We start from the raw sequence: 13433 nt of genomic DNA, 5'->3' as shown, positions 1-13433 counted from the left end.
CAATCTGTCTTTAACAAAAGAGGAGCCTTTTGTGGAACTTTGAGAGCAAATTCAATCCTCTGATTCACAGTGCTGCTCCCTACATTTTATACTAAATTGTACAGTTAAAAAGCTGACTATGGCATTCTCACATATCTTTCCAGTCCACTAGTGTTCTGCTATCCTGCCAAACGCACAGTTCCAGAAAAGCTTCAGCTCAGCACAGACAAAAAGAAACAGTGAAGGAACATGGTCCTAACTCAAAGGATTTCACATGCAGATTTACAGGGTGTGATTAAACTGACTTTAACCTCACTCTTAACCTTCACCTTTTCTCTCCAGTGTTGCGAGGCATTTCTTCTTTCTAGCTCATCCAAAAAGGAGGAAGCCACTACAGGGTGGCACTGTTACTATGAGCATCCCTGCATCTGTGAGGGAAAGACCATAGTTAAGACAGTGGGGTCATGACCCAACATGAGAGAGGAGCTGATCTCGTCTTCTCTCTCTCTTCTAATATCAAGCTTGCCTCAATCCCTGAAGGAGGATGGGTTATTGAGGAGCATATATCATTTGCTATTGCCTGAACTGCAGAAAGAAAACAAAAAACCCTGCAAAGATAGTCCTTTTGGCCATGCTTGCACAACCTCTGAATTTACTTCCTGGGAACATGCCAAGCGACTTTCCTTGAACGTTCATAGGAAGTGAATTTCAATCCACACTGAGCTCAAGTGCTCATAGGAGGTGAATGTTTCAGTGATGCTTTGTGTAAGCTTTCTTACCAGAAACCTGACCCCACTCCATGCTACCAACTCTATCCTTGCAGACCCACACTAATAGACCCTGACAGAGTCTACCAGAATGACTGAGATTCAAGGAGAAAGGGGAAAACATGGCTTTCAGGTCCAGACCTCACAGCTGAGTAGCCATGCGTAATAGTAAGGAGCTAGGGAAGACGAAGACTCAGTTTGAAAAGCCACTTAACTGCAATCATGTAGGGACATAGGTTGCACTGGATAATGCTAGCATGGGAAGCTCTCAGCTTCCATCCATAAGTGAAGCCTGAGGATGTAAGAAGACTCTCCTTGGGACTTCTCCAAACACAGGTATCAAACACACGCTTCTGCACAACCCTATAATACAAACATTGCTGATCTAGGTAGAAATTACACCAAAAAGGGACATATTCTGGTATAGAATGAAAATAGAAACAGAAATGGAAAAAGAGAAAATGTTTTGCAATTGCCAAAATATACCTTGAATTTGTTATTGGCAATGTAAATATTTCATAAAGACCTGTTTTTCTAAGATTGAATCTATAACATTACATAAGTGGTCACTAATGAAGCATTTATTAAATAGCTTCCTAAAGGCAAATAATCACAGAAGAGCAGAGGATGTGAGCTATACACAAGTGGCTTTTTAGGCAGATATATTATAACATAAAGCATATGAAATATGTTTTATAAAATATAGCATGTGAAATATTAAGAAAATAAATATAAATATATGAAAAACTTAATGCATTATAAAGTGTAGAAAACATTTGTAAAAGTTATCATAGAACCAAAATATGTAATAAATGGCATGCAACCTTTCACCTCTGGAGACAACAGAACACTTTATCATGGTGGGATAAGGATGAGAAAGATGATTCAGTAAAATATGAGATTAAAAAATCTCCTTCTCTTAGGTTAGGGAAAACCTGACCTCCTGCCCAGAGCTAATTCCTGACAAGGAGGAAATGGCAGGTGTGGAATATTCTGTATCAGGCACAAAAAATATTTTTTACCTACAGCAAAAAAAATTTTTGAAGCAAAATTCTTCCATTTCCCATCAAGATACTTCCAGGATCAGAGCTTGCATCCAGTTCTCTGCATCACAGCTTTCTCTTTCTTCCTTCCCTCCATTGTCCTTTGTCTGTTTTTCATCCTTCTGCTGTTTTCTCTTGCTTTCGGAGTCTGCCTCATTCTTTCTCCCAGTGGCAAATTAAACTGAAGACACCACTTGAAAAATTCACATCCAGCCTCATAATCAGTGCATCAAGGCTATGTGTCCTTTCGGGCAAAGAAGTTGTCTCAGAAAAGTTATAACATGCTAAAGCTGCCAAAATAACCCAGATACCACACACACAAGACAGACAGTCCTTCACAATAAGATAAAAGAAACCCTAGAGACAGCATCTATAAATGATTCCATTCTGTCCTTCTCTTCACATATATACCCTTTTTTTTTCTCAGTGGCCTTTCCCACCTTCCTAAGTATATGACTTTTAACCCAAACAACCCTTCCATCTATCAAGAGCCTGAAATGCATGTTTACACTCTCCCAGGACTAACCTTGTCACTTTACCACATTAGTTCACATTTCCATCTCAGACAACTTGTGGCATGTTTTCCCTCAACCAGCAACCACTTTCTTTTATATGACACATAGCACTTTAGCAGCCAAAGCACAATAGTCTGATAACTACTCATCCAGCATCATGTATCTTCTTATTATCTGCTACATTATCCTTATCTAATTGCATGCACTTTGGCTCAAACTGACATTTTCAAAACTACAGATGCTTATTAGCTTTTCTTAGCTAACAGAAAAATGTGCATTATAGTGATTATCAGCTCCTGGCACTGCCTGTGAAACATTGTAATGAAAGAGACCTTTAGCCCACCATAAACAAGCACAATCAGGCCTGTTTTAGTTATTAGCAATGTTCCCACAAATGTTTCCACTTTCAGAATTAATGAAGGCACTGCTAATTATTAATAATCTCATATTTCTATGGGTTCCTTTTAGCCCGAAGCTTTTAGCCAAAGGCAGAAATGATTTAATTCTGCATTACCACAGCAAAGCCACAGATGAAGTCAGGGCCTTGATTCCTACGTGGTACCCAGCAGCTGCCAGTCCTGCCCTCTGAAGGGTAAGTAACTTGCTGAGGGTCATGCAGCAGGTCAGTGGCAGATCCAGGAACATCAGGTTTTCCTAATGTTCAGTCCAGTGTGCTACTACAGGTCCATGGCACCTCAGACAGACAGTATAGAAATGTGTCCATAAATCAGTGAGATCCCTCCACTCCTTAAAGAATCCTCTTCCAAGCATACAGAACCCTAAGGTGGAAAGTATAAACAAGGCAAATAAAATAGATAGGCTACTGTGATCCTAAACCTTGGCTATGTCAGTCCTTATTAGCCGCCTTTGCAATGAATCACTGTACTTGTTTCGACAAGTATTGTTTGTGCTGCAGTTCACAGGAGAACGAAGCAGCTCTTTCAGCAGAGCCCGCTTTTTTAGAGACACCACTGTGAAGCACTATAATACTTTTAGTGTTTTCTCCAGGTGCCCCCTCTTGTATTTGGGATTACAAATGCCCAAACTAAGAAAAATATATCTAATATAGGACAGAGAGACATAATGAGGAACTGTATCAAAAAAGTGCTTGTATTCACTATGCCTAACAGCAACACTAGTAAAAGTGGAAATCTTTGGTTCACTATAAACCATTTATGTCTCTATGGCAACATCATTGTTGATTTCTACATCATTCCTATCAACACTGTGATAGGTGTTTTGTCATTTAAATATTCCCTTTCTTTTCTGGCACCTAAAGAAAACAGGAGAAACAAAAACAGAAACAAACCATATTTAATATAGATTATCCAGAAACATGAGAAGGGATTTAGCAATAAATGACAAACAAACAAAGATGTGATTCTACAGTCACATGCAACATAATCCCACGAGCAATCTGTGCAAATCTCAGAGCCGTGTATGCAATAAACTTATCTTGGGACAATCAGTCTCTTACGCAAGGGGTCAAGCACAGTACCAACAGGGAAAGGCAGCCAACTATTTAGGCAGTTCCCAACATCCTCCTTCCTCCCCATTGCAGGGCTCCTCATGTTCCTCTGGAATATGAGATAAATCTACCTGCCTGCACTGGGAGGAGGGCAGGGAAGACAGGAAGCAGTTGAAACTTTCATTCTACAATGCCAGAGGGCAGATCACTCTGGAGTGGCTGGAGAGGGGCCACCTGAGTTTTCTTCTGGAAAGGATCCGTCTTTAGGCACCAGGGGAGAGAGAGAGAAGGTTGCCAGCAGCCACCTGTCAGCTGGGGAGGAAAAAATGATTCATGGCTTCCCAGAAGTGCAAACAAAACCTTGCCTTGCTCCCATAAGGATGAAGGGCTGAGGGAGGGCTGGTGGAATGGGGAAGGGAAGAGCTGAACTGCACTTTTGGCCTCTATGGCTGTTGACGCACGGCAGGACTTGGGATAAAATGGGAAGAGCCATCTAGGAGCCACCTCTCAAACCACCCTACATGCCAGAAGCAGCTGCCACCAGATTGTTTTTCTATGACCTTGGCACAGGCATCAGTCTGTTTTGCTACTGCCAGCAGTCCATACTAGTTCTTTTGCCAAAGGCTGGCCTGATAGATAAAAGCTTTGTTTTACTCCACGCTAGCAAGAGGCACTGCAGGACACTTGAGTTCATCTCCACAGACACAAATTCTACATGACTGGGCTCTGCAAACCACTGACAATACCCTTGAGAAGGACAAACAGGCGGTAACCAGCCTCCTGTTGCTGCCCAGATGCCTGACGTATTCTCTCCCACTGCCCCCTGCCAAAACAGGAGGAAAGCAGCAGGCACAGGGATCCTATGTAAACCTGCTGCTGGCGCCACTCAGTGTCTTCAGATCTGTGGTCTGGAGACTGCAGTAACATCTGTAATTGCTCAGTCTCTTTGGGGTTCATTCCTCGTCCGATTAAAATACGAAAGCTGCTTTCTTCAATATAGACTTGAAGCTCATTTTAATGAAAAATAGGGAACACATATACTTTTGTCATAAACACTTCAAAATAAATGACTGTGGTATAACTGGAGTTAAGGTTACCAGGCATTTCCCACTACCACCCTTCCATTTCATGTAATTCTGCACTTCCAAGATAGCCGGCTTGGGAAGAAATTTGCATTTGGATTCTATGCCTGCCTAGAGCTAAATCTACTCAAAATGCTGGAGTAGGTGTTATTGACAAATAGAGAAGGAAAAAAAAGACACCCACCAATCCCTCCCCTGAAAATATTTTATAATTAAACAGTACCAAGATACTCCTACCCTTCCTTTTGGTTACTTAAATCTCCCTCTTCCCAAAGAAACCAAACCCTAGAACAGGCAGAGGAAAACCTCAGGCATCTGAAATGTCACATGAAGGCTGTCTTTGAAGAGTGCTTGATACAGCAAAGAATTAAGTGTGCCAGACTTCACAATCAGTGTTACACCTCTAAGAACATCCCTGGCAATCAGTGGAATTATTTGTGTTCTTAAAGTCCCTGCAGCTCACGACCAGAATTTGCAGGAGCTCGCAGGGTTGAGACACAGCAAACACCACACTGTAATTAAGTGAACATGACACTACCCTCTGAGTCAAAAGAAATGGGGCTATTCCAGCTCTGCCACTGCCTTAAAGCTGAGGCACATTGTCTCTGAGACAATGTGTCAACTCAGCCTCTGATTTTCCATCTGCAAGTGAAGATAATAATGTTAAACGCATTTGTAAAAGGCACAGAGACAACAATTGGAGGAGTCTATGTAATAGTAGAGCTCTACTAACAAGCACCTTGTTTAGAGGAAAATAATTTACACTATGCAAGTGATAAGCAATTAAAAATGTGTTCAGTGGAAATCTGGTAAGATTTTGTCAGTAAAGATTCAAAAACATTGGCCTCTTTCACATTACCTTGTACATTGTTTGCATTGCTTAAACAGGAACATCAAATGCTCCCAGCTGACTAGTAGCAAAAGTTACATGACAATGTTTTTAACCATTTTACTGAAATAGTGCAGCATAACCTCCAGCCAACAGAACAAACCCTGGGATAAAAGTCTGTCGGTGGTACTGTGTCTCCCCAGCTGGCTCTGCCCCACTGTCTGTGGTGTCCTTCATATTCCTCCACGTTCCAACAGAAAACACCACAACTAATCAGCTTGGGAGGGAGGCTTTTTGGCTATGAATAATGACTGGGAGCTCTGGAGGCTCAGCTTTTGTGACTAGCTATGCACATATGCAAGTGTATCGCTTACTGTTCCCCCACCCTCTGCTTGAAATGTAACTCTCCCCTCTCCCTTTCTCCCTGGCTCCACGTTACAAGGCCCCTGAGGCTCAGCAACAGTGTTAATCTTTGCTGTAATCTTTGATAAGACTTTCAAGTGCTATTGTAACAAAACAAGGTGAAAAAGATCTCTACCTGGAAGTGCTTAAAAGCTGAGAAATAACTACAGCTCCAGCTGAATGAAGGAGATGAAGGTTTCCAGACACTCTACAGGTGGAAAACTAGTGAATAGTGCATGTTCCCTCTGCACGAAAAACACAGCCCATCCATCCTTCAGAACATCTTATTGGATTGTACTACTCCCCTCTCCATCTGTTCCCACCTACACTACTCTGTGCTGTGAAACATGCAGGTGCACATTGTCCAATTCCTATGTATTCCCACTCTCGTTATTAGCTGCATATAGCAGTACAGCACTGGGTGACACCAGAGTTCTTCTCATAGTCTAGTGCACAAACTCAATATGTATGTTTTAACTCAGTTTACTCATCCACACTGAATCGCATTATTACCAGACACATAACAAGAACATCTGTAAGTTAATGACTGCAGGTAACATTTTCAAAGATACAGAAGTGAAAAGAACCTGATGTTCTTTTGCTGAAGGTCATGCACCAGGTAGTGGCAGACCCAGGAACATCAGGTTTTCCTAATGTTCAATCCGGTGTGGTGGTATAGCAGCATGTATGTATACTTAGGCATCTAACTGGAAACTGGATTTTCCAATATATATTTTTGGATTTGACCATGAATCACTTTTTTAAAAATGGGATTTACAAACTTAAATGATTTTTGTACTTTGGAAAACTTACACTCTATCACCCAGTATGAGTGTAAGAGGTTTTCAGGGAGAAGTTGCTCTTTGTTTTCTTTTGGGAGAAAAGAGACAAACATTTTCATAGAAGAAAGACTTCATTTCTCCCCTCCCTCTCCCATGCTTGAATATGGGACCATTTAAAAACATTGTTGAAAAATTTTTGATGAATATTGAAAACAAACATTGCTCCCTAATAGAGAGAGAGAGAGAGAGAGTGCTGCCAAATTTTCAACAAGTCAATCAAACCTAGAGAAAGCAATAAGGAATTGCAAATAACCCTAATGTGTATGACTGTGTAAACTAATGGTTGTTTTTTTACTATAAAAAGTAATGTAACGCCAAGCTCTCTATAGAAAGAGTGTAATCAAGACACACTGCCACCCCTTGGTCACAGGATGAAAATGCATGTACATCACATCAAAGTGCTGGAAACCGTCCTGCAGATATTAGGCAAAATCCCAGGAAAATCACTTGAAGTTACTGAATCTTAAAGAGGGATTTTTCTGGACCAGAAAACGTATAAACCTATTAGCCCACATTAATATAAAGGATTCTATTCCAAGGGACAAAGTCTTCTGACTCTCAAAGAGCATTTTCCAAGCTGTGATGAGCACCCTGAGAATTGTCTCTTCTTTCTGGCCTTTTATGAAATCAAATCATTCAGAGGAATGGAAAGCTGCACACATTTTTTTTTTTTTTCCCCCAGTCCCACCTCCCCCATGTCCTGGGAAGCCCTTTAGAAGACGATATGAGCTGCTCTGACCCAAGGCTTGGTGTCTTGTTTCTGCACTTGTCCTAACTTCTACTAGCTGAAGAGAAAGAACGTGAGCTGAGTACTCTACCTGAGGTATCCCAATTTATTGTGCAGCTCACTACTATTACAGAGATGAGTCAGCCTCTTCACACAGTTATTCCTGAACACTTAAAAACATATTCTCCCTGGCAGATTTTTTTTAACGCATGCATCACCATCATCACAGTTAGTAAAGCTTGCAGAAACAGAGGTTAATTTTAAACTGGCAACAAATGTCATAAGGCTGTTTAATTCTAAAATTAGCTATAAAGCCAAGTATAAAAACCATATGATCTCAATATTAGTGCCCATTAGTCGGTAATCACAAAATATATGATGGGCTTCCTTGCAAATAAAAAACATGATTTTTTATAAGACTTATAATTATTTCTTTTGGGGAAGAAAGCTGTAATTTTTATTAATCTCAAAAGGCAAGCTTACAGAATGTCAGTAGGATCTAATTGTACTTCCATTGAAAGTACTGCTCCCACTCCTTTAAATCTTAATGATTGTAGGATGACACAGTTCAGCATCCAAGAATCCAACAGGAAGAGGCAGCAAAGAGACTCATAAAGATTTAAATCATAGTAGTTTCTGCAAATAAACACAGTAGTTCGGATCTGTAGACAGACTTTTGGTTAACAGAATACTATATTTTACAGTAATTTTAGGATTCCTGTAGCCCTACCAATCCTCCTATACGGTAAAATCATTCATCTCTTGGGAAAAGGACACACCACTTTTGAAACATCTGCTGCAGCTCAGACCTCAGCCTTGCTAAAACACTGTCCTTGACACACATTTCTAGAAGGCAATGTTTCTTCCTATGAGACAAATAATGAACTGAAAATTAACACTTTCAATTACATGCAACACCAAGCCTCACATACCAAATTACATTTTTTTATACTAATGGCTTTGATACTCACTTTCTCAGACTCACTCTGTTAACAAATGATCTTTGATTTACTTAAATATTAATTTATTCACAGAGCAAAAACAGTTTTACTGAAGTATTACAAAATTATCATCATTTATATCTGAATGAAAAACCTCTCAAAACTTAAACCAATCTAAACAACCAATTACAAAACTAGTAAATTACAATACATAGTCGATATAATTTTAAGAAAATGAAATGAAGAAAAAATATTTAGAATTTGGTTATGGAAAGAATATTTCAGTTTTGACACTAATGATAGCTTTTGTGCTTTGGATCTTACAGTTTCTATATAGTTAAGTTTCCCATTAAAGTCAGTAGGAGTTTTGGCTAAGTAATGAACCTGCAAGAATGCAGCATATGGGTCTTTATATAGAAAAGTTTTATGGCATTTCAGTGGAGTGTTCAATAATTTTAACATATAACTTATCATTCAAAATTTAATTTAAAAAGGACTTCTGTGATCATCATTTTATAGTCACTGCCTTATAAAATAGATCAATATTCTGTGTTACAGCAAAGTGCTGAATTTCTTATGCACTTGATTAATGCATTGTTATCATCCCAGTAATTAAAAGGAGCAGGGTTATACACAATCAGCATGATACGTCTTACTCAGCACCTCCTGGCAGTTGCCTGAAAAAATTAAACTCATTAATCACTGTGATGCCAAAGAAGAATAAGCTTGGAAAAAAAGAAAAAGCTCTGTTTTATGGAAAAAAATTCTGAAGCCAACATCTAGGAAAAAAAAATTCTTCCGCAGTACAGTATGGAAAGCATTAACCTCATCAATTTAAAACGATAATAATGTTACCAAAATTATTAATAATGTGCTATACCACCACACTAGATTCTACATATATTCTTCATAGATACCGTCTCATATCCAAATAAATGTAATCAAAAGGCAATCCTATAACAACATAAACAAAAAATGTTGTCAGAATTATGCTTACACCTGTTGCAATAATTTGAGTATCAACACAGCCACAGAGCTAAAGGGAAAGTGGTTTCCTGGGATCCTTTATACAGGACCTGGTTTCTTCTTCCCTCCTCCAATAATAACATGATTGTCTGATCAGGCTAATTTTTAACATGGAAAATTTGCAATATTTAAACCAGATTTTATTCAAAACTTATGTCTATTGTACATGTACATCTCATATAACTGTCATGATTTGAAATTTCCTATGAACTTGTTAAAATATTAAAGAATGTTATGACTTCTGCTTTGCTAACTTTTATGTTACAAAAACAACGTCCACAACTCGCTCTCAGTGGTGGATGAAATGAAGTAAGCAGCTGTCATATTCGGTCATGATTTTCTTTATTTTTAATTTTGTTTAACACGAAGTTACTGCTTCCTCTTTAAATACATACAAGTTTCTTCTAGTATTTTTCCACCAGTAGTATTTCCAGTGGATAAAATGCTCCCTAACAACACCGCGACCTTCAAAGACAAGATCCTATTTTTTTCATCTATTTTGTACTGCATTGAGGTCTGTACTGGTGCTTAAAAATATAGCACTGAATGAAGCACACATATTTCAATATGGAAAGTCATCGTCAGTAACCCATAAAACAATCTCAGTTCCATTCTGATTATTAATCACATGACTAAGTTAGGAACAGAATAGTCTTGTTCTCATGTTTGTTTCGGTATTTCCAAGTGTGGCCAAGCAACAAAACTTTGTTTCTATTTCTAAGCTCTAGCTTGTCCTACTAAATTGATACTGAAAGAGATAAGACAACATAAATGTTCCATTACAGCTTTCGTCCAAAACTGAAATTGGAAGTTTAATCCCTCCAGAAAGGGGTTTCCAATGCATTAAGCCCTTCCCTGTGATAAGCTGCAGCACATGCCACTAGCACTCTGCACAAACAGACCACCCTCCTTTGCTCTTCACCACCCCCCCCCCACCCCGTCCTTGCTTGGTGCCTGCCTCGCATTTCGCTTTCCCCTTCGGAATTTTATGCCCATAGCGGCTCGTCCTGGGCGAGCCTGTCTGCTGCCGCCGCCCGGCACCCGGCAGCCACCTCGGGGGCAGCAGAGAAATCCCCTCCCTGCGCCGCGATCGCGCCGCGGCCAAGGTCAGGAACCCGCGGCCGGCTGCCCTCGGCGCCGGTCGCGGCCCGCCGGGGCTCCGTGGTGTTAAGCACCGCGGACAGCTCCGCCCGCATCGCCATGCCGCGCTCAGCACCGCGGACAGCTCCGCCCGCCGCGCTCAGCACCGCGGACAGCTCCGCCCGCCCCTCCCTTGCGTGCCGCTTTCCTGCCCCTCGGCCCCTTCCTCCTGCAACAGGCGCGTTGCAAAAGCCATTGCCATCGGCCTTGCTGCGTCCGCATCTTTCCCACCTGCACGACGCTCCCGGAGAGCCCCGACCCCAGGCTGCCCAGCCGCTATCAGACGGGGCACGTTTAAACTGCCTGACCCGGTCCGCTGAACTTTCTCAGACAGGCGCCCCCCCCTAGAATAATTATTCACGCGAGGTGTCCACGTGCTTTTTAGAAATCGCCCCCAAGCCCTGTTTCTGGCCATTTTATAGGCACTTTCTTGCAGGGCACTCCTAGGCAGGCACCTTCCCCTCTACAGATTGCACTGCACAACGATGCACCCTCCCCCCCCMCACACACACACACCGGGGGGAAGAAAAAATACCTCTCCTTTTAATAGCTTATTAATAATAGTAATAATATTTTAGAGCCTGTCAGCATAAATAACTCGCAGTTGCTAAACTGCGTCCTCTGCTTCTCGGCTCAGCGCTTCTGGTGATCAGAGAAGCGGCTCCAGACATCTGCCGTCTCCAAATCCAGGAAAGCGAAATTAAAACAGTCAAATAACGAGGAAAATGTGCCTGAGCTCAGCCCCGGCGGCGGGCACTTCGCTGGCTCGCAGCGACACCTAGAGCCCAGCCCCTCGCCGGGCCCCGTGTCCCCGTGTCCCCGGCCACGCCGAGCAGGGCCGGGGCGGGTGTGCGGGCCCTGGCACCGCGACGGGCCCCCGCCCGCAGCGGGCGGACCGAGGAGCGCCAGCGCTAAGACTCAGGAGTTCACAGGGAAAAGTAAATTCAAGTCCTGTCAGTGCTGGTCCCTGGGGGCTAACAGCATGGCAATCACTTTGGGGGCGTTTTAGGCCGATTTGTCTTCTCGCTGGCAAAAGTGCGCCTGCTCTATCGACCACGAAAGTTTTTAAGAAGGGGTGGGAAAAGGGATGGGGAATTAGAAGACAAATCGCGGAAGTTTCTTTGCGAACACAACTCTCTCCTCCAAGTGGGGCAGACCTGCTACCTCCACTTTAAGCGGTGACTTTCCTAAGAAGGCTTTGAGAACAAGAGCTGAGCCCAGCAGCAAAGCTAGTGGTGCGTCCCAACTGGGCAAGAAGTACTTTTAACCGACAGCAGCATTTTTCTGAACTGCAGCCATTTGCTTCCCCTTGTGTGTTTCCACATCATAAGCAAAACCTCCTTATACCCCTTTGCAAACCTAACAACACAGCAGACATGAGGAGCTGCCCGCTTTGATCTATTGCCGGCCCTTCTTCATCTTCCCACTCCCTAAATCCGCTCCCTCCCTCCCCGACAGAACCAGGAGCAAGAGACCCAAGGTAGTTTAACTCCATCAGCCACAGCAGGGAGCCGGCGGCCTGGGTGACTCATTCGTTCCTAAGGCAATATGCAGATGCACCCTTTGAAGTCGCTACTCCCCGTAGCAGCGCGGGAGCGCAAGGTGTGCGGCCGAAGTTGGCACCTTCCCCGCGGGGACTCGTCCGCGGCGCCCGGGGCCTCGGCGGTGGCCGCGGGGCGGCGGAGAGGAAGCCGAGCCCGAGCAACGGCAGCTCAAGGGTTAAAAAGTTTCCCCGCGGCCAGGGTCGGCAGACTGCCGGGAAAGCGAGGAGGAAGGGAAAAGGTGAAGCCTTCTGCCCCAGGGGGAGTGTTAAAGGGGGGGAAATGAAATAATCGCTAAAAAGAAAAAAAAAGAAAAAAAAAGACACCACCTTGCAGGCTCGTCTGGAAGGAGACCGCCGGAGCTTGCACTTGCTGCTCCCAGCCGCCGAGCCCCACGCCCCCCAGCCCTGCTCCGCGGCAGCAGAGAGCCGCGCAAGGCAACCCCGAAGTAAGTGAGAGAGGCGCGGAGGCAGCGCGGAGGCCGGCGCGCCCGGGAGCCCCTCGCGCGGGTCAGGGCGCACCGGCCCCGGCACTTGCCGCGAACGAGGGGGAGTGCAAAGAAATGCACGGGAGGGCAGGCAAACAACGGCGCCGGCTCGCAAGAAATCGCGGCTCGGGAGGACACACACACACAGACATACACACACGGCAGGATTGGGGCAGGGGGGACCCAAAACAAAACAAAACAAAACGCGAGCAAGCCTGGCGCTTACATCCTCCTCCTCGCAGTCACTTCGCGGCTGGTACTGGAAGCGGGGCCGGCTGTTTTCCTGTTGCAATGGACGCGGGGTCTTGGCGGCAGCGCTGTCCTCTTCGTTGCACTGAGCACCAAGAAGGTGACTCGCTTCAGGGGGAACGGGGAACGATCTGGAGGTGTTGATCTTCCCGCTGAACCTCTGGTACAGCGAAGCCATGAAGTCAGTCCGCGGGAAACGAGGGGGAGGGAGGGAAAGAGAGACGCTTCTCTCTCTCTCTTTTTTTTTTCCCCCTCCTCTCTTCTTCTTTGGCTACAGCATGCTACACGCGAGCGAGTCTCAGTCACACATCAGTGGAAGGGAGAGCGAGGGTTACTGGTCCCCGTTCCTCTACACCAGCATCCAGAGAGAAGCGGGGGGATAGAGAGAGCAGGGA

The 13433-nt window shown here is 43.7% G+C and overlaps 1 protein-coding gene across 1 annotated transcript in view; it reads right to left on the bottom strand.

Annotated features, from left to right (window-relative positions):
• The window catches only part of DPP6 (dipeptidyl peptidase like 6), a 437043-nt gene extending 423827 nt beyond the window's left edge, over positions 1-13216 (bottom strand). Inside the window, exon 1 of the mRNA XM_026069252.1 lies at positions 13016-13216. Coding sequence (XP_025925037.1) covers positions 13016-13216 — 201 coding nt within the window. The remainder of the gene's footprint in view (positions 1-13015) is intronic.
• Between the last annotated feature and the right edge of the window lie 217 nt (positions 13217-13433).

Source organism: Apteryx rowi, unplaced genomic scaffold, assembly GCF_003343035.1.
Source record: "Apteryx rowi isolate R43461 unplaced genomic scaffold, aptRow1 scaffold_29, whole genome shotgun sequence".
Classification (NCBI taxonomy): Eukaryota; Metazoa; Chordata; class Aves; order Apterygiformes; family Apterygidae; genus Apteryx; species Apteryx rowi.
This window is presented reverse-complemented; position numbering and strand designations above follow the sequence as displayed.